The 16,509-nt window shown below is 39.0% G+C and overlaps 2 protein-coding genes across 5 annotated transcripts in view; one reads left to right on the top strand and one right to left on the bottom strand.

Moving 5' to 3' along the window:
• MED12L (mediator complex subunit 12L) overlaps positions 1–16,509 on the bottom strand; it is a 330,953-nt gene that overhangs the window by 219,175 nt on the left and 95,269 nt on the right. For all 4 annotated transcript variants that reach the window (XM_079921179.1, XM_079921180.1, XM_079921177.1 and 1 more), the window contains 3 exons: positions 15,729–15,855; positions 12,266–12,480; positions 9,827–10,003 (listed from right to left, as the gene is read on the bottom strand). In XM_079921179.1, coding sequence (XP_079777305.1) covers positions 9,827–10,003; positions 12,266–12,480; positions 15,729–15,855 — 519 coding nt within the window. The remainder of the gene's footprint in view (positions 1–9,826; positions 10,004–12,265; positions 12,481–15,728; positions 15,856–16,509) is intronic.
• On the top strand, positions 352–6,411 carry GPR171 (G protein-coupled receptor 171). Its single transcript, XM_079921194.1, has 2 exons — positions 352–371; positions 4,523–6,411. Exon 2 carries the CDS (start codon positions 4,581–4,583, stop codon positions 5,538–5,540), a length of 960 nt encoding a protein of 319 aa, XP_079777320.1. The 5' UTR covers positions 352–371; positions 4,523–4,580; the 3' UTR covers positions 5,541–6,411.

Genomic DNA, 16,509 nt, shown 5'->3' on the forward strand with positions numbered 1-16,509 from the left:
GACATTCTTTAAAATCATTATGACGAAATACACATCTTGGGTGTTTTCAAAACAAAAAATCACACCTAGGTATTACAACAGATGAATAAAAATCTTCCCTCTAAAAGAAGAGATGAATCTGAATTGTTTAAGAAAGCTTACACCAAATTGAAAAGGACTTGAAGAGGCTTCCATACAGTTAAGCTATGTGCAAACCACAGTTTCATCTACGTCAATATGCAGCATTTTAAACCACATAAAAAGGAAAGGAAATTGTTAGTGCAGCCGGCAGTCCTGCAATGAGGCTGCTACTGCTGTAGCTAGCCAAACAGCTCACGCTTCTCTGCAGACTGGGAGCAAGGCGCGCTGAGGCTCAGAGAATATACCCCCAGGTATGTCTTTTTAAATACTTAATATATCCAAATGTCTTTCCATGGAAGGGAAATCTATGATTTTCAGCGCTTAAACCATGTAAGTTGAAAATGCCAGCATGTAATAAGGTTGCTGTGCAAGAAGGCACCAATTATTAAACGCCAAATAGATTCTCACTGTGCACTACACTGTCATTTTCTTCTACCTGATGACCTCATCCATCCCTTTCAGAAAGACAGCTTAATTCAGACAAGACTGAATACTGCTTACTTATAGGTAAGCTTAACTATTCAGTAACTCGATTTTATAACTGGATGGATAAAGGCCATTGTTGTAGGTCTCCACGACAGGGCACAACAGGTCTCTACAAACATTACGATAGGTAATTTCAAGAAGATTCCATTGTGACTTCCGTAAAAAAATATCTAATGAGTTTCTAAGCAATGGGCACTCTCAAACAAAGGAGACACTTGAAATCTTTTCTTGATTTTGCTGGAATACATCTGGGTACCTCAGATGTCCACAGGCTAATAACTGGTTGAAAAAATACTCATCAAGCACTTAGTTTTCAAATTCATGGTAGAAAACACAGAATGTTATTCTAGTACAATTTAACCTCTACTGGATAAGACCAAAATTTTTAAATAAAGAGATCTGTGTTTCATTGAAATCCAGACTGAGGTTCAAGAAAAGCAACGGCGAGGCACTGCCTGACTCTCGAGCATTATCGAATGAACAGTTACGCTGTAATTATTTTTAAATAAATTACCCATGAGTGGTATAGATGGCCAGTTCCAGTTACATAGTATATTAATTGATCAAAACAAATTATTTTCTAATCCTTCTCTTTACCACATATTCATCTATAAAATGAGACTTTATAATTGTATGAGCAAAAGGGGCACTCAGAAAAACACATAATATGTTAGTTCTCTTATAATGTAGCATTTGCAATACAACAGCATAGGCCAAAATCCCAGCACTTTGTAAAGGAAAAGTGAGCAAAGGTGGGAGATGAGGGTCCATCTACACCAACACTAGCTTCTGACCCAGAGAACAAAAAGGACGTTTAGAACGCCCAGGTACTAAATAAATGGTTACTATTAAAAGTCAAGTCATAAGGAATTCAGCAAAGCCTAGAGTAGACTTCAGACCTGAAGAGCTTCCTTCAGGCATTTAGGATAGGCAGGATTGGAGCTGGGAAGAATAAAGGCAGAGAGTCTAGAGAATGATCAACAAGGTCGGATCCTAGCCTGCTCTAACGAGCCGGGAAACCTTGACCAATACCCAAGTGCTAGACCTCAGCCTCCTCAAATCTGGGGATTGGACCAGATGCTATTAATAAAGGTTCCCTCCATCCTTAGAATCCTATGATCCCCAAATTGTATCACAACGAAAAGTACAAAGGAAGGAAGGAAGGAAGAGCTCCCAGAACAGTAGAGATCCCACCAACCTAAAGTAGAGAGTTGGGAGGAAGAGAGTGCGGATGATACGGAGGGACTAGGTCACAGGAATTTTGAAAGTAAAGGAGGTTTAGGCTTAAAAGATAGAAGCTAGGTTTGGTTTCTAAATATATGTACTGTAAAATGAAACATCAAAACACATGGAGCCTAAACATCTTCTAGTAGTATTTAGGAAAAAGAATGAATACTTTATTTCTGCTCTTTTACATGAAAATTGCTTAGACTATAGTTCCTCCCAATAGTAAGCACTTAGTAAAGGTTTGCTACTATAATAATAATAACAAGAAAGACAAATATCATATGATATTGCTTCTATGTGGAATCTAAAAAAAAAAAAAGGTACCACTGAAACCTATTTACAAAACAGAAATAGAGTCACAGATGTAGAAAACAAACTTATGGTTACCAAGGGGGAAGGGGAGAGAGAGATTTGGAGATTGGGATTGACATATATACACACTACTGTATATAAAATAGATAACTAATAAGAACCTACTCTACAGCACAGGGCACTCTACTCAGTACTCTGTAATGACCTATATGGGAATAGAATTTTTAAATTGTTACTCCAAATAATAATAATAATCAACATCATTATTACTGTTGTTATTATTGAGATAAAGTTTCGAAGTGATTTTGAACATGGCTTCTGAGATCAGACTGTCTGGGTGGGACTCCTGGCTCTATAACTTACCAGCTATATAACCCTGAGTGTTAGCCTTGTGGTGCCTCAGTTTTCTCATCTGTAAGACAGGGATAATAACATCTACGTGACAGAAATAATGAAAGGTTAAATAAGTACGTGTAAAGTACTTGGCATGGTGCCAGACACAAAGTAAGTGCTTGATTACTTTCATTGAGTTTAGTACAGAATGACATTATTCATGGACCCTCAAGTCCTATCTCAGGTACGGAAAGGCGAAGGACGTATACCCTTTAAATGTCACTTTAACTTAGAAAGTTTTATGTACATCTGCCTTATCCATCCACTTGCATACCGTTTCACCCCAACAGGTACATAATGGATCATTAAATAATTAGGAGAATTAAGATTCAGAAAGGCTTCTGAAGTTCTTGTTTGTTTTTTAAAAGGACGTTTCAGAGAATGGGCTTGTTTGGCCTTCATAGCCACTATACTTACTATTTGCTATTTTTACAAGCCACATATCAATTTTTTCTTGCCAGAACACAAAAGCGATCTTCTGAGTATTAAAACAAAGGAAGAAAGGTGTTTAAGATGCATGAGGAGGGTGTTTATCAGGAAGTAGCACCAGGAAGAATACCTGCGGCCCAAAGAGCATGAGTTTGACTAGACCAGGTCAAAGGGAATAAATGATACCCAGTTTGTTTTAACTTGTGCTATAAATTACCCAATGTTCCAGATTTGAAGGGAACGTGACAAGATTTTGTCACCATCAGTGATGATCACAGCGGTTCTAAGGGCAGGTCTTAAACTTCTAGCCCTGAGTGCTGCAAAACCCACAAGGAAAGAAGAAGAAGAAGAAGAAGGAAAAAAAAACCTCAAGTGTTAAAGTCAGATGTCTTCAAACATCTATATATACAACTGAGCTTCTCTTTGAGAACGGTGTAACCAATGGTCATACATCCTTGCCCTAGAAGCCTTTAAAATACGTTCTTAGTCAAACTTCTCACCAACACTGACATGGAAACATCTATACACGCACTGTTCAAGAGAAATATAGAGCAAACCACAAAGGTACTTTAAAATTATCTCACAGCTACACTTAAAAAGGCAAAAAGAAACAGGCTAATTTTAATAATATATTTAACCTAATATATCAAAAATATCATTTCAAGATGTGCTCAATATAAAAATTAAAGACATATTTTACTAATTGTTGTACTATCTGCATAAAACAGTACAATTTTACTACTTGCACTATTCTTTATAATATTTTACACTAAATCTTTAAAACCCAGTGGGTACTTTGCACTTACAGCACACATCAATTTGTACTGGTCACGTTTCAAGGGCTTAACGGTCACAGGTGGCTGCAGCCTACCAAACTGGATAGCACAGGTCTGCACCATCACGAATCTAGCGCCACAAGGCAAGACCAGAGTCTAATCCTACAACTTTTTCTGCCAAAAAAAGAAAAACGAAATGAAATTCTCATTGTGAAAATGTTCTAGTGGGTTACACAATAAAAGGCCTACATTTTAGACAGAATCTTTCAGATTTTAGTACAATTTTCTGTCCTTCCTCACCTCCCCCAGGTTCCAGCCTAGGTTCCGCTAGCATGAAGAGCTGTCAATCTATGAGAACAGAAAGCCAGAAAGCCTCATTGAGAGGCTCTTCAGGCTCAGCCACAACCAAACCCTTTTGTTTCCTCTCTCTATTTCTCAGAATTTCAGTTCACTTATCTCCTCTGCAAACTAACTTCCAACCCAACTGGTAACAAAAGAGCTCTCAGAATGCAAAAGTGTGAAGTCAAAAATATCCTTTCTAGAAGCAACCTACGCGGGATTTCCCAAAATCATAAAATCTGACCATGGAAAACCCAGGCTTCCTCATAATCTAAGATGGTCCCACCAGTCCACACAATCTAGTAAGTTCACCAATACAATTCTAAGAGGCAGAGAGACTGTGACCGTGGTTTTGTGAATGCAATTGTGCTATGAAGAAAATAATATCCAATTTGAATTATTAACCTCCCTTCTCTCCCCTTTGTTTTCTATTTTAACAGATACTTTGGATTTTTTTTTTTTGGGGTGGGGACAGCGTCATCTTGAGGGAAAGTAAGGATGACCAACAGTTCTACCTTCTGCCCAGTTTACAGAGACCTGGAGCCGTTCACATATTTTTTTTATTTAGTTTTCCTTGTTGGAATTATTGGAAGTTGTTTTGCAGCCTGGGCTTTCATACAGAAAAACACAAATCACAGGTGTGTAAGCATATACTTAATTAATTTGCTTACAGCCGACTTCCTGCTTACTCTGGCACTACCAGTAAAAATCACTGTCGACTTGGGCGTGGCCCCCTGGAAGCTGAGGATATTCCACTGCCAAGTAACAGCCTGCCTCATCTACATTAATATGTACTTATCAATTATCTTCCTAGCATTTGTTAGCATTGATCGCTGTCTTCAGTTGACATACAGCTGCAAGATTTATCGAATACAAGAACCTGGATTTGCCAAAATGATATCGACTGTTGTATGGTTGATGGTCCTTCTTATAATGCTGCCGAACATGGTAATTCCCATCAAAGATGTGAAGGAAAAGCCCAACGTGGGTTGCGTGGAATTCAAACAGGAGTTTGGAAGAAACTGGCATTTGATGACAAATTTCATATGCATCGCAATATTCTTCAATTTCTCAGCCATCATCTTAATGTCTAACTGCCTTGTCATTCGACAACTCTACAGAAACAAAGACCATGAAAACTATCCAAATGTGAAAAGAGCTCTCATCAATATACTTTTGGTGACCACAGGCTACATCATATGCTTTGTTCCTTATCACATTGTCCGAATCCCATACACCCTCAGCCAGACAGAGGTCATATCTGACTGCTCCACCAGGATTTCACTTTTCAAAGCCAAGGAGGCCACGCTGCTGCTGGCTGTGTCCAACCTGTGTTTTGATCCGATCCTGTACTATCACCTCTCAAAAGCTTTCCGCTTAAAGGTCACGGAGACGTTTGCTTCACGTAAGGAGACCAAGGCTCAGAAAGAAAAATCAAGTGGTGAAAACAATGCATAAAATATGGGATTTTCTCACGCTATCTCTTCCTGCCTTACTGGACAATTGAGTGTACAAAACTGCTGGGAAGGAGGGGAAAAAAGAGCCTCCATGAGTAAAAACACAGGCAGCTAGCGAATGTGGCTTGGTTCACTGAGAAACCCTGTTTCTAAACGCAAGCCAAGCAGTACTCTCGTGGTTGTCGATGCTCCTTAACCCAAACGTTTGTACAAAAAACTAAAACCTCTTGTTGCGCCGACATAAACCCTGCAGTATCCTTGAAATCTAAATGAGCTCTATGACACAGACTGAAGTATTCATGAGGTATTCATTTAAAGGCCTGGAACTGACTTCCTGATAGAAATATGCAAAATAACCTCCATGTCAGTTTCCGGGACGCCCTTCAGCAATACGATTTAAAGTCCTTTAGATCTCTTTAAAAAAAAAAAAAAAAAAGCCAGCTGATTTGTTACATGAAACCACCTGGGCTGTGCCTGATTTTGTTTTAATCCATCCCTTCGAAAATGGTAACCTTTTAGCTCACTACTCCAATTTTTAATAGCTAATTGTTTCCTACCACAATAGCTTGAAATTCTCTTAAGCTTTTTTTTTAAGCTTAATTTAAAAAGGCTTGGAAATACATGGATAGTTTTTAATGTACTATATATCCTTATAGTCTACCTGTAGGCTATAAATAAAGATTTCCTACTGTCAGTAATGACAAATCCAGTGAGTTCTTAGTATTATTTTGTAGCAATATGAAATAGACCCCATAACATTTTCAAGGGGGGTTGTTAAATTATACTAACTGCTAAAACTACTGTTTTGGAACTCACATCAAAGGTATGGAAAAATAGCACCAGTCACATGGTCTTAAGACAGACAGGCCGACACCACATAGCAAGGCCTTGTCAGAAATGCAGCACGTGCTGGGCTGATGGGTGCCAGCCAGGTCCTGAAGATGAGTCTGACCCCATGTAGGGACGGCAGTTTAAAGAACGGGTGACTCTTCTCTCAGGGTCACAACCCGTTGATCAAATTCTCTCAAATGCCAGTAATGCAGAATGGATTCAATAGTTGGTAATAAATAAAATACTTATTTAGGGAAAAGAAGGCTGAAAAGTTTAGACAAGCATACCTAAGGCTTTGTATCTGTTTTTTGTTTCAGTTACAAAAGCCGACATTAAAACAATTGGTAATGCATTTGCATTAGCTGCAATGATTAAGAAATGGTATTCCTCAAACAAAAACAAACACAGAGAACAGAGTGGTGGTTACCAGAGGGGAAGGACTGGGGAGGAGGATGAAATGGGTAAAGGGGATCAACTGTATGGTGACAGAGGGAAACTAAATTTTGGGGGGTGAGCACTCTGTAAGGCAGGGATCCCCAACCCCCAGGCCGAGGACTGTTAGTGGTCCGCAGCCTGTCCGCACAGCAGGAGGTGAGGGGCGGGGCCGGCGAGCGAAGCTTCATCCGCCGCTCCCCAGCGCTCGCGTTACCGCCTGAGCAATTCCCCCACCCCATCCGTGGCAAAACTGTCTTCCATGAAACCGGTCCCCGGTGCCAGAAAGGTTGGGGACCGCGGCTGTAGTGGATATAGAAGTAGACATATAACGTTGTACACGTGAAACATACAATGTTATCAATCCACATTACCTCAATAAAAATAAATGATCTCAAAGGATGGGGAAAGAAAAAAAAAAAAGAAAGAAAGAAATGGTGTTCCTGGAAGCTAACAAGTTTGATTCCAGACTCATTTTTTTAGCTGTGCACTGAGAACTATTTTCTGAAGCTTGAACCCTAAAGACGACTCCTATCCACAATTTTATAATACATTCTCTTGAGTTTGAAGAGAACAGTAAAGGAGAAAATGCACTAAAAAGTGCCTCTTACACCTATAACAGGGTAGATACTGGACAAACTCCAGCTAGCTAGTGCTAATGATAGGAACCCCAGTCGGCATCACATATCTAACACGGACAGGGTCTAAGTGACTCACCTGTGGTACAGGCTGGGAGAATGCCTAGACACTAGAACCTGTGCTTGTTGGCAATCTAAGAACATGTTTTTACTGAAGAGCAGATCAAGACATTCATATACGACCATATATGAAACTAGTTTACTTTCCTGAATCTTTTGGTCAAGTCCCCTTTTAGTCTTCTCTCCTTGGCCTTCACTCACTAGAGCCACATTTGAGAGACAAAGGAGAGGAAAAAAAAAAAACTTTTTGTTTTTTTAATCATATTCTTATATTCTCCTCACATGCATGATTGGCTAGTCGAGTTTTCCCTTTTATTAAGGAAGAGAACCAGACTCACTACAGCATTCCTAACGTCACTGTTCTATTAATATATACTTTTATTTCCCTGTTTTTGATGGCTTATTCTAAATTTCCCTCCCAGGAAAGGAGCTTCTGGACAATTGGTGAGAGAAGGCTGTTAAAAAATTACACCCTACAACATCAATTTTCTAGCAGTTCTTTTATGATTGCACATTACAGCTGAATTATGTCATAACTCATCGTGAGGCTTATAGTCACATCATTCCTGCTCTTTCCTCTAAGGAAGGGGACAGTCTTGAGAATGCTAAGTGCTGGGAACCACTGTGTCACCAAAGGTCACACGAACAACAGAGGAAAGAAGACCATGCTTGGGCAGCCCCCTGCTCTCACACCCACACACGGGCGAGGGAGACGTCCAAAGCGCTGCTCACCGAAGAGAAGAGCACAGAACCCTCAACCAATTTGAACCATTTTCAACTTTTTGCCATATTTCCTTTCCTCCATTTCCCCTGTCCATTTTTTTTAATAAAGTTTTTATTTTGGAGTAATTTAAAATTTACGGAAAAGGTATAAAGATAGTATAGAGAGTTCCCACATACTCTTCGCCTAGTTTGTCCTAAAGCTAATGCCTTACATACCACAATACATTTGTCAAAACTAGGAAATTAACGCCGGTGCGTTATTAACTCCAGACTTCAGCATGGAGTCTTTTTGACTCTATTTTAAAACAAATCACAGACATCATGAGAGTTCAGCCATGAATTCTTCAGGATACATCTCTAAAATATCAGGCTACTCTTTTTGGCTGCCATAAATAAACAGTGAAGTTATTCCATTATGTGGGAAATGAGTGATGCCTACAGGTAGCAGCTGAAAAATACTGATATATTCAGCCAGTGATGAACAAGAAAAAATTGTAGCTACTTTTGATATAGCCCCGGGCATAGAAAAATTAACAAGGGGTTCTCAATTGTAACAAGAAAAAAATATATGCGTGTAGTGATTTTGAAAGTCATTTTGGAGAGTGTTCAAAAATAACCAAAAAATAAACAAATTTAAGAAAATATTTAGCCTAGAGATCAAAACTCCTCAAAGATATCCAGGAAATAACATAATACGTACCTCACAATTACATTTTTTGTTAAAATAATAATAATAATAGTCTTCAATGAAAAAAAAAAGACTCACTGAAATTACACTTAAAATAAAATTCCAGGGAAAAAGATAATAGTGAACCTAAGAATTAAAAAAAAAAAAATTTACAAATTTTGGCCCCATTTTCACTACAAATATCAAAAAAACTAATCTTGTTTCCCTTCAGAATAAAGCATATCACTTGTTATGACTCAAAACACTAAATTTCCTGGCAACTGTTTTCCATATGCTATCCAGTTCTTAGTGTCAACAGGTCAAAATCCAAGTCCACCTCATACACAGCCTCTTCTGTGAAGCCATTACCGATTGCTCAACCAGACGCTCTTCCCCTTTCCAATATTTATTCTTTGAGAGTGAAAGAGACGCAGGAATGTCAAACGGTTCTCCTTCCAGTGGACACTTGGGTTTTTACTTAATTACTGCACTTACTTTGGTGCTTGTCATTTTATAGACATTTGTCTCCCTCCTATCTTATTCATCTTTCCTGTGCCCAAAAATTCTTACTCGTCTGTATAATACCAAAAGTACCTACCACAACACAGTGCACATAGAGGCTACTCAGTAAATGAGTTTCAAATTGAAGGAGGAAAACACATTCAGACATCATGTGCAGTGACTCAGATGCTCTTGATAAAAGGACATTGACATAGAAAATTCTGTTAAATCTAGCCAGCCAGTAGTAGTATCACACCACTAACTTGGACTACATGAGCACATAAGCTACATGATGAGAATCAATAACAAAAGAAGTAGCGAAGGCAAAAACTCACCTGCTATCGTACGTAGTATGCAGGCAAGCAGTTGAATAATCAATGGTCAATGACCCTGCAGTGAAATAATCAGGTTGCCAACTGACAAGCTGTGACTTACCAGAGGTATGGGGAAATGGGTTGCATACTGCAGATGTCGCAGGAGGTCATAATTAGATGGAAAAATTAACTCCCTTGGTTTTTCTCTCTTCAACAGCTTCTCACCGTTAACTGACATTCTTCTGCCCAGGGAAGGGTTAGCATTCTCACAGGACTCTCCAGGCACGGGAGAAAAAATCTAAGTCATGTAAAACAAATGTTGGAGATTGTAAATGAAAGAGAGCAAAACTAAAACACAGAACTTCAAACCCACAAGACACTCACACCATATCCTTTCCTTATTTAACCAATGAGCAAAATAATAGACTGTGTTAATTTGCACGTTTCACATTCAGATCATTAGCATCACCCCCCATCCTGAAGATGAGACAATGACAACCACACACGTAAGAGAGGTGCACAGCTACATTTCCTGGAGGACCAGAGAGAAAATCAGACTTATAGGTAAGTGTTCTCCTCATAGGGCTACATTTCCTAGAAAAACATATACACAGAAATAATTCACTAATAAAGCTCATGAACAACAGATCTAAAGGTTTTAGTCTGTACCCCAAGCAACATGTGTTTTCATAAAGAGTTAGTTACACATTGAGATCCCTGAGGAAGAACACGTTGTAATTATACCGAGATAAAGTAGAAGAAGGTATAACAAGTCCAGAGCCAGGAAAGCTGTTATTGAGAAGCTGAACGCACATTCAGCAAATCAACATGGGCTGTCCTGAGGAAACGACATTCATGTATTCCTGAGATAATGATCTCTAAATGAACAAAGGAGTCACGGTCAACCAGGAGGATGGGACTGTTAGAATGTACAAAAGGAGGCAAGGCAGCCAAAACTGAGGATGAGCTGAAATGAGATAAACTGCATGAGATGATTAACTGAGGGCTCGGGTGGAATGCGAGAGGATGACATTCACATCACAAGTACATAGTTCATTCCAATGCACAGGGCAAGGGGCAGAAGGACAGAGACAGTTGGGGCAGAGGTGGGGAGGAGTGGTTAATGGTCAATAAGAATTTGAAGGTTGAACCTACTGGAAATTCCGAACCAAAGTCAGTTTTAAAGTCACTCTTGTCTACTTCATCAAAAATATTAGTAGTTCCTGAGTCAATGCCCATATGCGCCATAATAGTCTGTTCCTAATAATTGTCAGAGAAAGAAAGTCACGTTGTACATTTTGTAGTTCATTAAGAAGCTGGAGCTAAAACACGACAGTGACATTTTAAACCATCTTATGCCCCTTTTCCCCCTAGTGTCTTTTGTTCTCAATAAAAAGAAAAGGAAGTTAAGACACCCATTGCTTTACAAAGTCACATTATTTGCCCTCATGAAGAAAAAGATTTAACTTCCGTGATATTTTAAGGGAAAAAGGACACAAACTTCCTGATTAAAAACAAACTGGCCATAATTTCCTTCTTGGGGGTATTCCCAGTCACACGCTCACCAACCTGCCTTAGTAAGAAAAATCTAAGAGTATATTTAAGGTAATAAGATACCTTGACGTCCAAAAATAGAAAAGAGAAAACAGAAACATAGAAAAGGCATAAACAGGTAAAGTAACTTTATTTTTTACTCTTTTTAACTTCTACTGTGGACAAATTTAGAAACAAAAGTATTTACATTAAAGAAACAATTTTTAAAAATCTTAAGAGTACAAACTACAAATTCAAGTGTGCAATTTTACTTGCAGGTTTTTAAATTACAAGGATAGCCACTATTTTTAAAATATCATCATAGTATACGCTTAAACTCTCTCAGAACCAATGTGAGGCTTTATTTTTAAAAAACTGTCACAATCTCTCATCATTTTCTACTATTTCCCATCACCAACTTCATGTATTTTGCCTCGAAAATTTCCGTAAGTATCTGGAACAATGTCCAAAATACAAGAAATTGGCAGAAAATTATGAAGTCATACAGTATAAAGTAATTTGTTAAAAAGAGCAATTCTGCAACATTTGAGAGAGATTAAATTTTTAATTAATTGAGATGAAAATACGATGTGTTATGACAAAAACATACGTATAAAAGAGCGATATAAGTAACGAATGATACATTGGAGAAAAGATGCTCCTTAGAATGAAAACAGACAGGACGTTAGGGCCAAAACAAGTCCAATTTCGAGGCTCCACATTAAAGGAAAACTGGAGATTAGAAATACGTAAAATTGGAAGAATATAATTCCAATCCAATGAAAAATGTGATAGCCTGTCAAATCTTTTCATTACTAGTTTTAGCATATCCAAAAGAAAATTCTAGGAGATATAAACTACAGTCCAAATTTTTTGTGTGTGAGTGAGGAGCAGAGATAAATGAGCTTTGAAGCAAGAAGAGTACAACTGGAAACGATCGCCCTTCCACCACCACATAATCCCTCTGACAGCGGTTCCCCAGCAGAGTCTGGTTTCTGGGGGTGGAACACCCCTCCCAGGGCCATACCTCCATCTTCACGTCATGGTCCTTTGCATAGTGCTCGTCTGCATGCTCTCCTGCTGGCGACCGGGGCCGAGTGGAGGCGGTGATGGACAGGTCTCCTCGAGAGATGAGGGTGCACATGTAGGCGTCATGAGAGAAGATGTCGTGCCGGATGAACTCACAGAAGAGCAGCACCAGGTTGACAAATTCCACCTTCTCACATTCACTGTTTGGATCCGCTGTCAAGAAACAAATTCAATCAAGAATCAGTTTCCTCAACTGGGTAGGGGAAAAAAAAAACAATGACTAATTTTAACAATATTTTCACTATCTTTTATTTTTCTTTTAACAAAATAAGGGATTTATTGGAAAATTATGAGGCTCTAGCATTTTGCACAGAACTGGCACACCAGGTTTTTTGTTTGTTTTGTTTTAAATTTTTATTTATTTTTTTTAACATCTTTATTGGAGTATAATCGCTTTACATTGTTGTGTTAGTTGCTGCTGTATAACAAAGAGAATCAGCTATACGTATATATGTATATCCCTATATCCCCTCCCTCTTGAACCTCCCTCCCACCCTCCCTATCCCACCCCTCTAGATGGTCACAAAGCACCGAGCTGATTTTCCTGTGCTATGCGGCTGCTTCCCACTAACATCTATTTTACATTTGGTAGTGTATATATGTCCATGCTACTCTCTCACTTCGTCCCAGCTTACCCTTCCCCCTCCCTGTGTCCTCAAGTCCATTCTCTACGTCTGCATCTTTATTCCTGTCCTGCCCCTAGGTTCTTCAGAACCTTTTTTTTCTTTTTTAAGATTCCATATATATGTGTTAGCATACGGTATTTGTTTTTCTCTTTCTGACTTACTTCACTCTGTATGACAGACTCTAGGTCCATCCACCTCACTACAAATAACTCAATTTCGTTTCTTTTTATGGCTGAGTAATATTCCATTGTATATGTGTGCCACATTTCTTTATCCATTCATCTGTCAATGGACACTTAGGTTGCTTCCATGTCCTGGCTATTGTAAATAGAGCTGCAGTGAACATTGTGGTACATGACTCTTTTTGAATTATGGTTTTCTCAGAGTATATGCCCAGTAGTGGGAATGCTGGGTCATATGGTAGTTCTACTTTTAGTTTTTTAAGGAACCTCCATATTGTTCTCCATAGTGGCTGTATCAATTTACATTCCCACCAACAGTGCAAGAGGGTTGGTTCCCTTTTCTCCACACCCTCTCCAGCATTTATTGTTTGTAGATTTTTTGATGATGGCCATTCTGACCGGAGTGAGGTGATACCTCATTGTGGTTTCGATTTGCATTTGTCTAATGATTAGTGATGTTGAGCATCCTTTCATGTGTTTGTTGGCAATCTGTATATCTTCTTTGGAGAAATATCTATTTAGGTCTTCTGCCCATTTTTGGATTGGGTTGTTTGTTTCTTTGATATTGAGCTGCATGAGCTGCTTGTATATTTTGGGGATTAATCCTTTGTCAGTTGTTTCGTTTGCAAATATTTTCTCCCATTCTGAGGGCTGTCTTTTCGTCTTGTTTATGGTTTCCTTTGCTGTGGCACGCCAGTTTTGATTGTCCCACTGTAACTGAAAAATATCAATAGTATCCAGTGTTCTGAGCACCATTTCTAGATTAGAGGTAGTGGTCCCTGGCAAATGAACGAAGATTTAAGTAATCATGCAAACACACAAAATTTCAAGTAAGAAAAAAAAAAAACAGGGCTAGACTGCTTTCCTCTGGTTTTACTATTATAACTGCTCATGATTCATGACTCATGACTGTTTGTTCTACCTAGAGTGTATCTGTGTTTTGGGGGAGAGTGGTTTGCACTTTTTCAAAGGAGACTTCACAATAGAACCATAATTCAGGTGGTACTGGAAAAAACTCGTGAGTGGGATCCACTGAAAAGAAAAAGGGATAACGGAATAAAAAGGGCCCCAAGATGGAGCTGTGCCATTTTTTAGATTCATAGCCAGTCTATTTCACTCACATTATGACTTTTAGTATCGCAGCTGTAAAACTCTGTATCTGCACCTTTGAGAGAAGGTTAAAAAATGACTGAAGTACTGAGACTAAACGTACAAAGCTCAGTCCCTGGTACCATCACATTCACAAACACCAATAAAGACAACAGCTGGATCCAGGGAATACTACACTCAGTGCCCTAAACCTTAAGCCTAAAGGTATGCTCTCGCCCATCTCCAAAGCCAATGATGGGCAAGCTCGATGCAGAGAAGCAGAAGAGCTTTCTCTGACAGAGCAGTGAGTGGGATCCAGAGCAAGCAAGGCGTAGGAGGAGGAAGTTCTTCCCCAATTTCTTTGGCAACAGGAATGGGGACACGATGAGCGGAGCGAAGGGCAAATGTCTGTCTCCCCCAGGACACGAGGTAAGTCAGAGCTGCTGACGTCCATCCCTGACAACGTGTTTTCTCCTCTCCGGAATCTCTCCTGTCTTTTCCTCTCTCTGCTCCCTTCTCCAGGCTTCATCACTGCTCCCTACATTCCGACCACCAGCTTGGCTGGGGCTCTTGTCCTCCCTCTAGCCTAGAGCAGCCACCAAGTAACTAAAAGAACCTCACCCCCAGGTGTCACTCAACCCTAAAGGAGGCTCTCCTCAGAGGAACAGGAAGCAGTGCTGTTTCTTGCTGCTTTACCTCTTCTCCACAGATGGCTCCCTTCTCTACCTTCCACTCTTTTCTCTCCTATCATTTGTCACTTTTTGCCATTTTTCTGTTTTTCCATCACCATCTGTCCTGAGACCCTCCCTGCTGTCCTTTGTCAGATGAAAACCTCAGAATAAAGGTCAAGCCCACTTAGCTCACACAAATGAGTTCTTTAAAGTTTCCACCTACAGTATGAACCCACTGGGTGGTTGTTTATTCCCCAGATCCCCCTCTCCCCACCAACAATGGAATAAAGACACAAAAAGAACATGATAGGACATGAACATCCGAGAGAGTGTAGGCAAGCAGCCAACCAGCTTTACAAACTAGTTCCTGAGACCTGCTTATAAGGTACTTTTGTTTTATGTTTTCCCCCTTTTAATGTCAGAAGTTAGAAAATCAGGAATTTAGAAAACAGTGCAAAAAGAGAAAGTTCATAATCACAATATATATATAATAAACATCACAAGACCTTAGCTCCTCTCTTTTGGTAAGAAAGATCTAGAAAGGGAAAATTAGTCCACCAAACACAAGGGAATGAGCCGACTTATTGTTTTAACTATTAAAACTCTGGAAATTTTTAAGTCTTTCAAGATTGCCTGATTCTAAAATCGCATAAAAGTCTCCATTGAAAATAGGCTACAAAATTTTGCTGGTAAAAGATGCGTTATATTCAGTACAAAGAACTTTTGATAAGATTACAGATAAGGGAGTGGGGAGGGTTTTCTCCCCTTTCTGATCAATTCCAAAAAAGGTCAATCCCCTTAGTTAAGATCTAAAAGCAAAGAGCTTTACTTACACAACGAGGGGGCCTGTGTATCTAAAAACCTTAGCAGAACATTCTGGAAAACAGGCAAACTAGATCCAGCAAGAGAGGCTGAAGAAATGGACTCCTTCTCATCTAAGACCTCTGATTCACCACATCTCTAAGATTAAAAATAAACAGGCAAAGTTAATTATAGAGGACAAGTTTGAAATGTGTTTTTTATTAACATTTATGTTCTTGGATAAAACAGGCAAAATTCATTGAGATTTCTGTATTTATTTGAGGGCCATGCATCATAAGTGAATATAATTTCTAAAAGTTGAGGGAAACTGCCCCCGAACAATTTAAATGATTTCAAAGAACCCCTGTGAAAAACATTATTCATGTGAATGACATATTCTGCATAGCGCAGTATGCATATCCGCTGATGTGTAATACAGTACAATAAACTACTCATTACCCCTATGCAAAACTGCTAAAAATAATTTGAGGTTGTCTTCATTTTTAAATAGTTCATGTTTAATGGTATTCCCTCCGAGAAATATTTGGGCATGTATCATTGCGTTTGATTCTTTTGTGTTTGTTTTTGTCAGGCAGTGAATTTATGAGTATGGTGGGGAGGTGTGGTATCAAATGAGAAAACTAACATTATTCTTCTAATAAGACTGTTTCACTCATCACACTTCACCAAGAAGCTCTCTCAGAACCTCCTGGAATCTCCACAGTTCATGAAACACATCTAGAGAAGCTGTTTAACTTCTACATTCTTAAGGTCAGGACTTGTTGGAAGACCGGTAAAGAAACAGTTTAGAAG

Source organism: Stenella coeruleoalba (genome assembly GCF_951394435.1).
Source record: "Stenella coeruleoalba genome assembly, chromosome: 5".
NCBI lineage: Eukaryota > Metazoa > Chordata > Mammalia > Artiodactyla > Delphinidae > Stenella > Stenella coeruleoalba.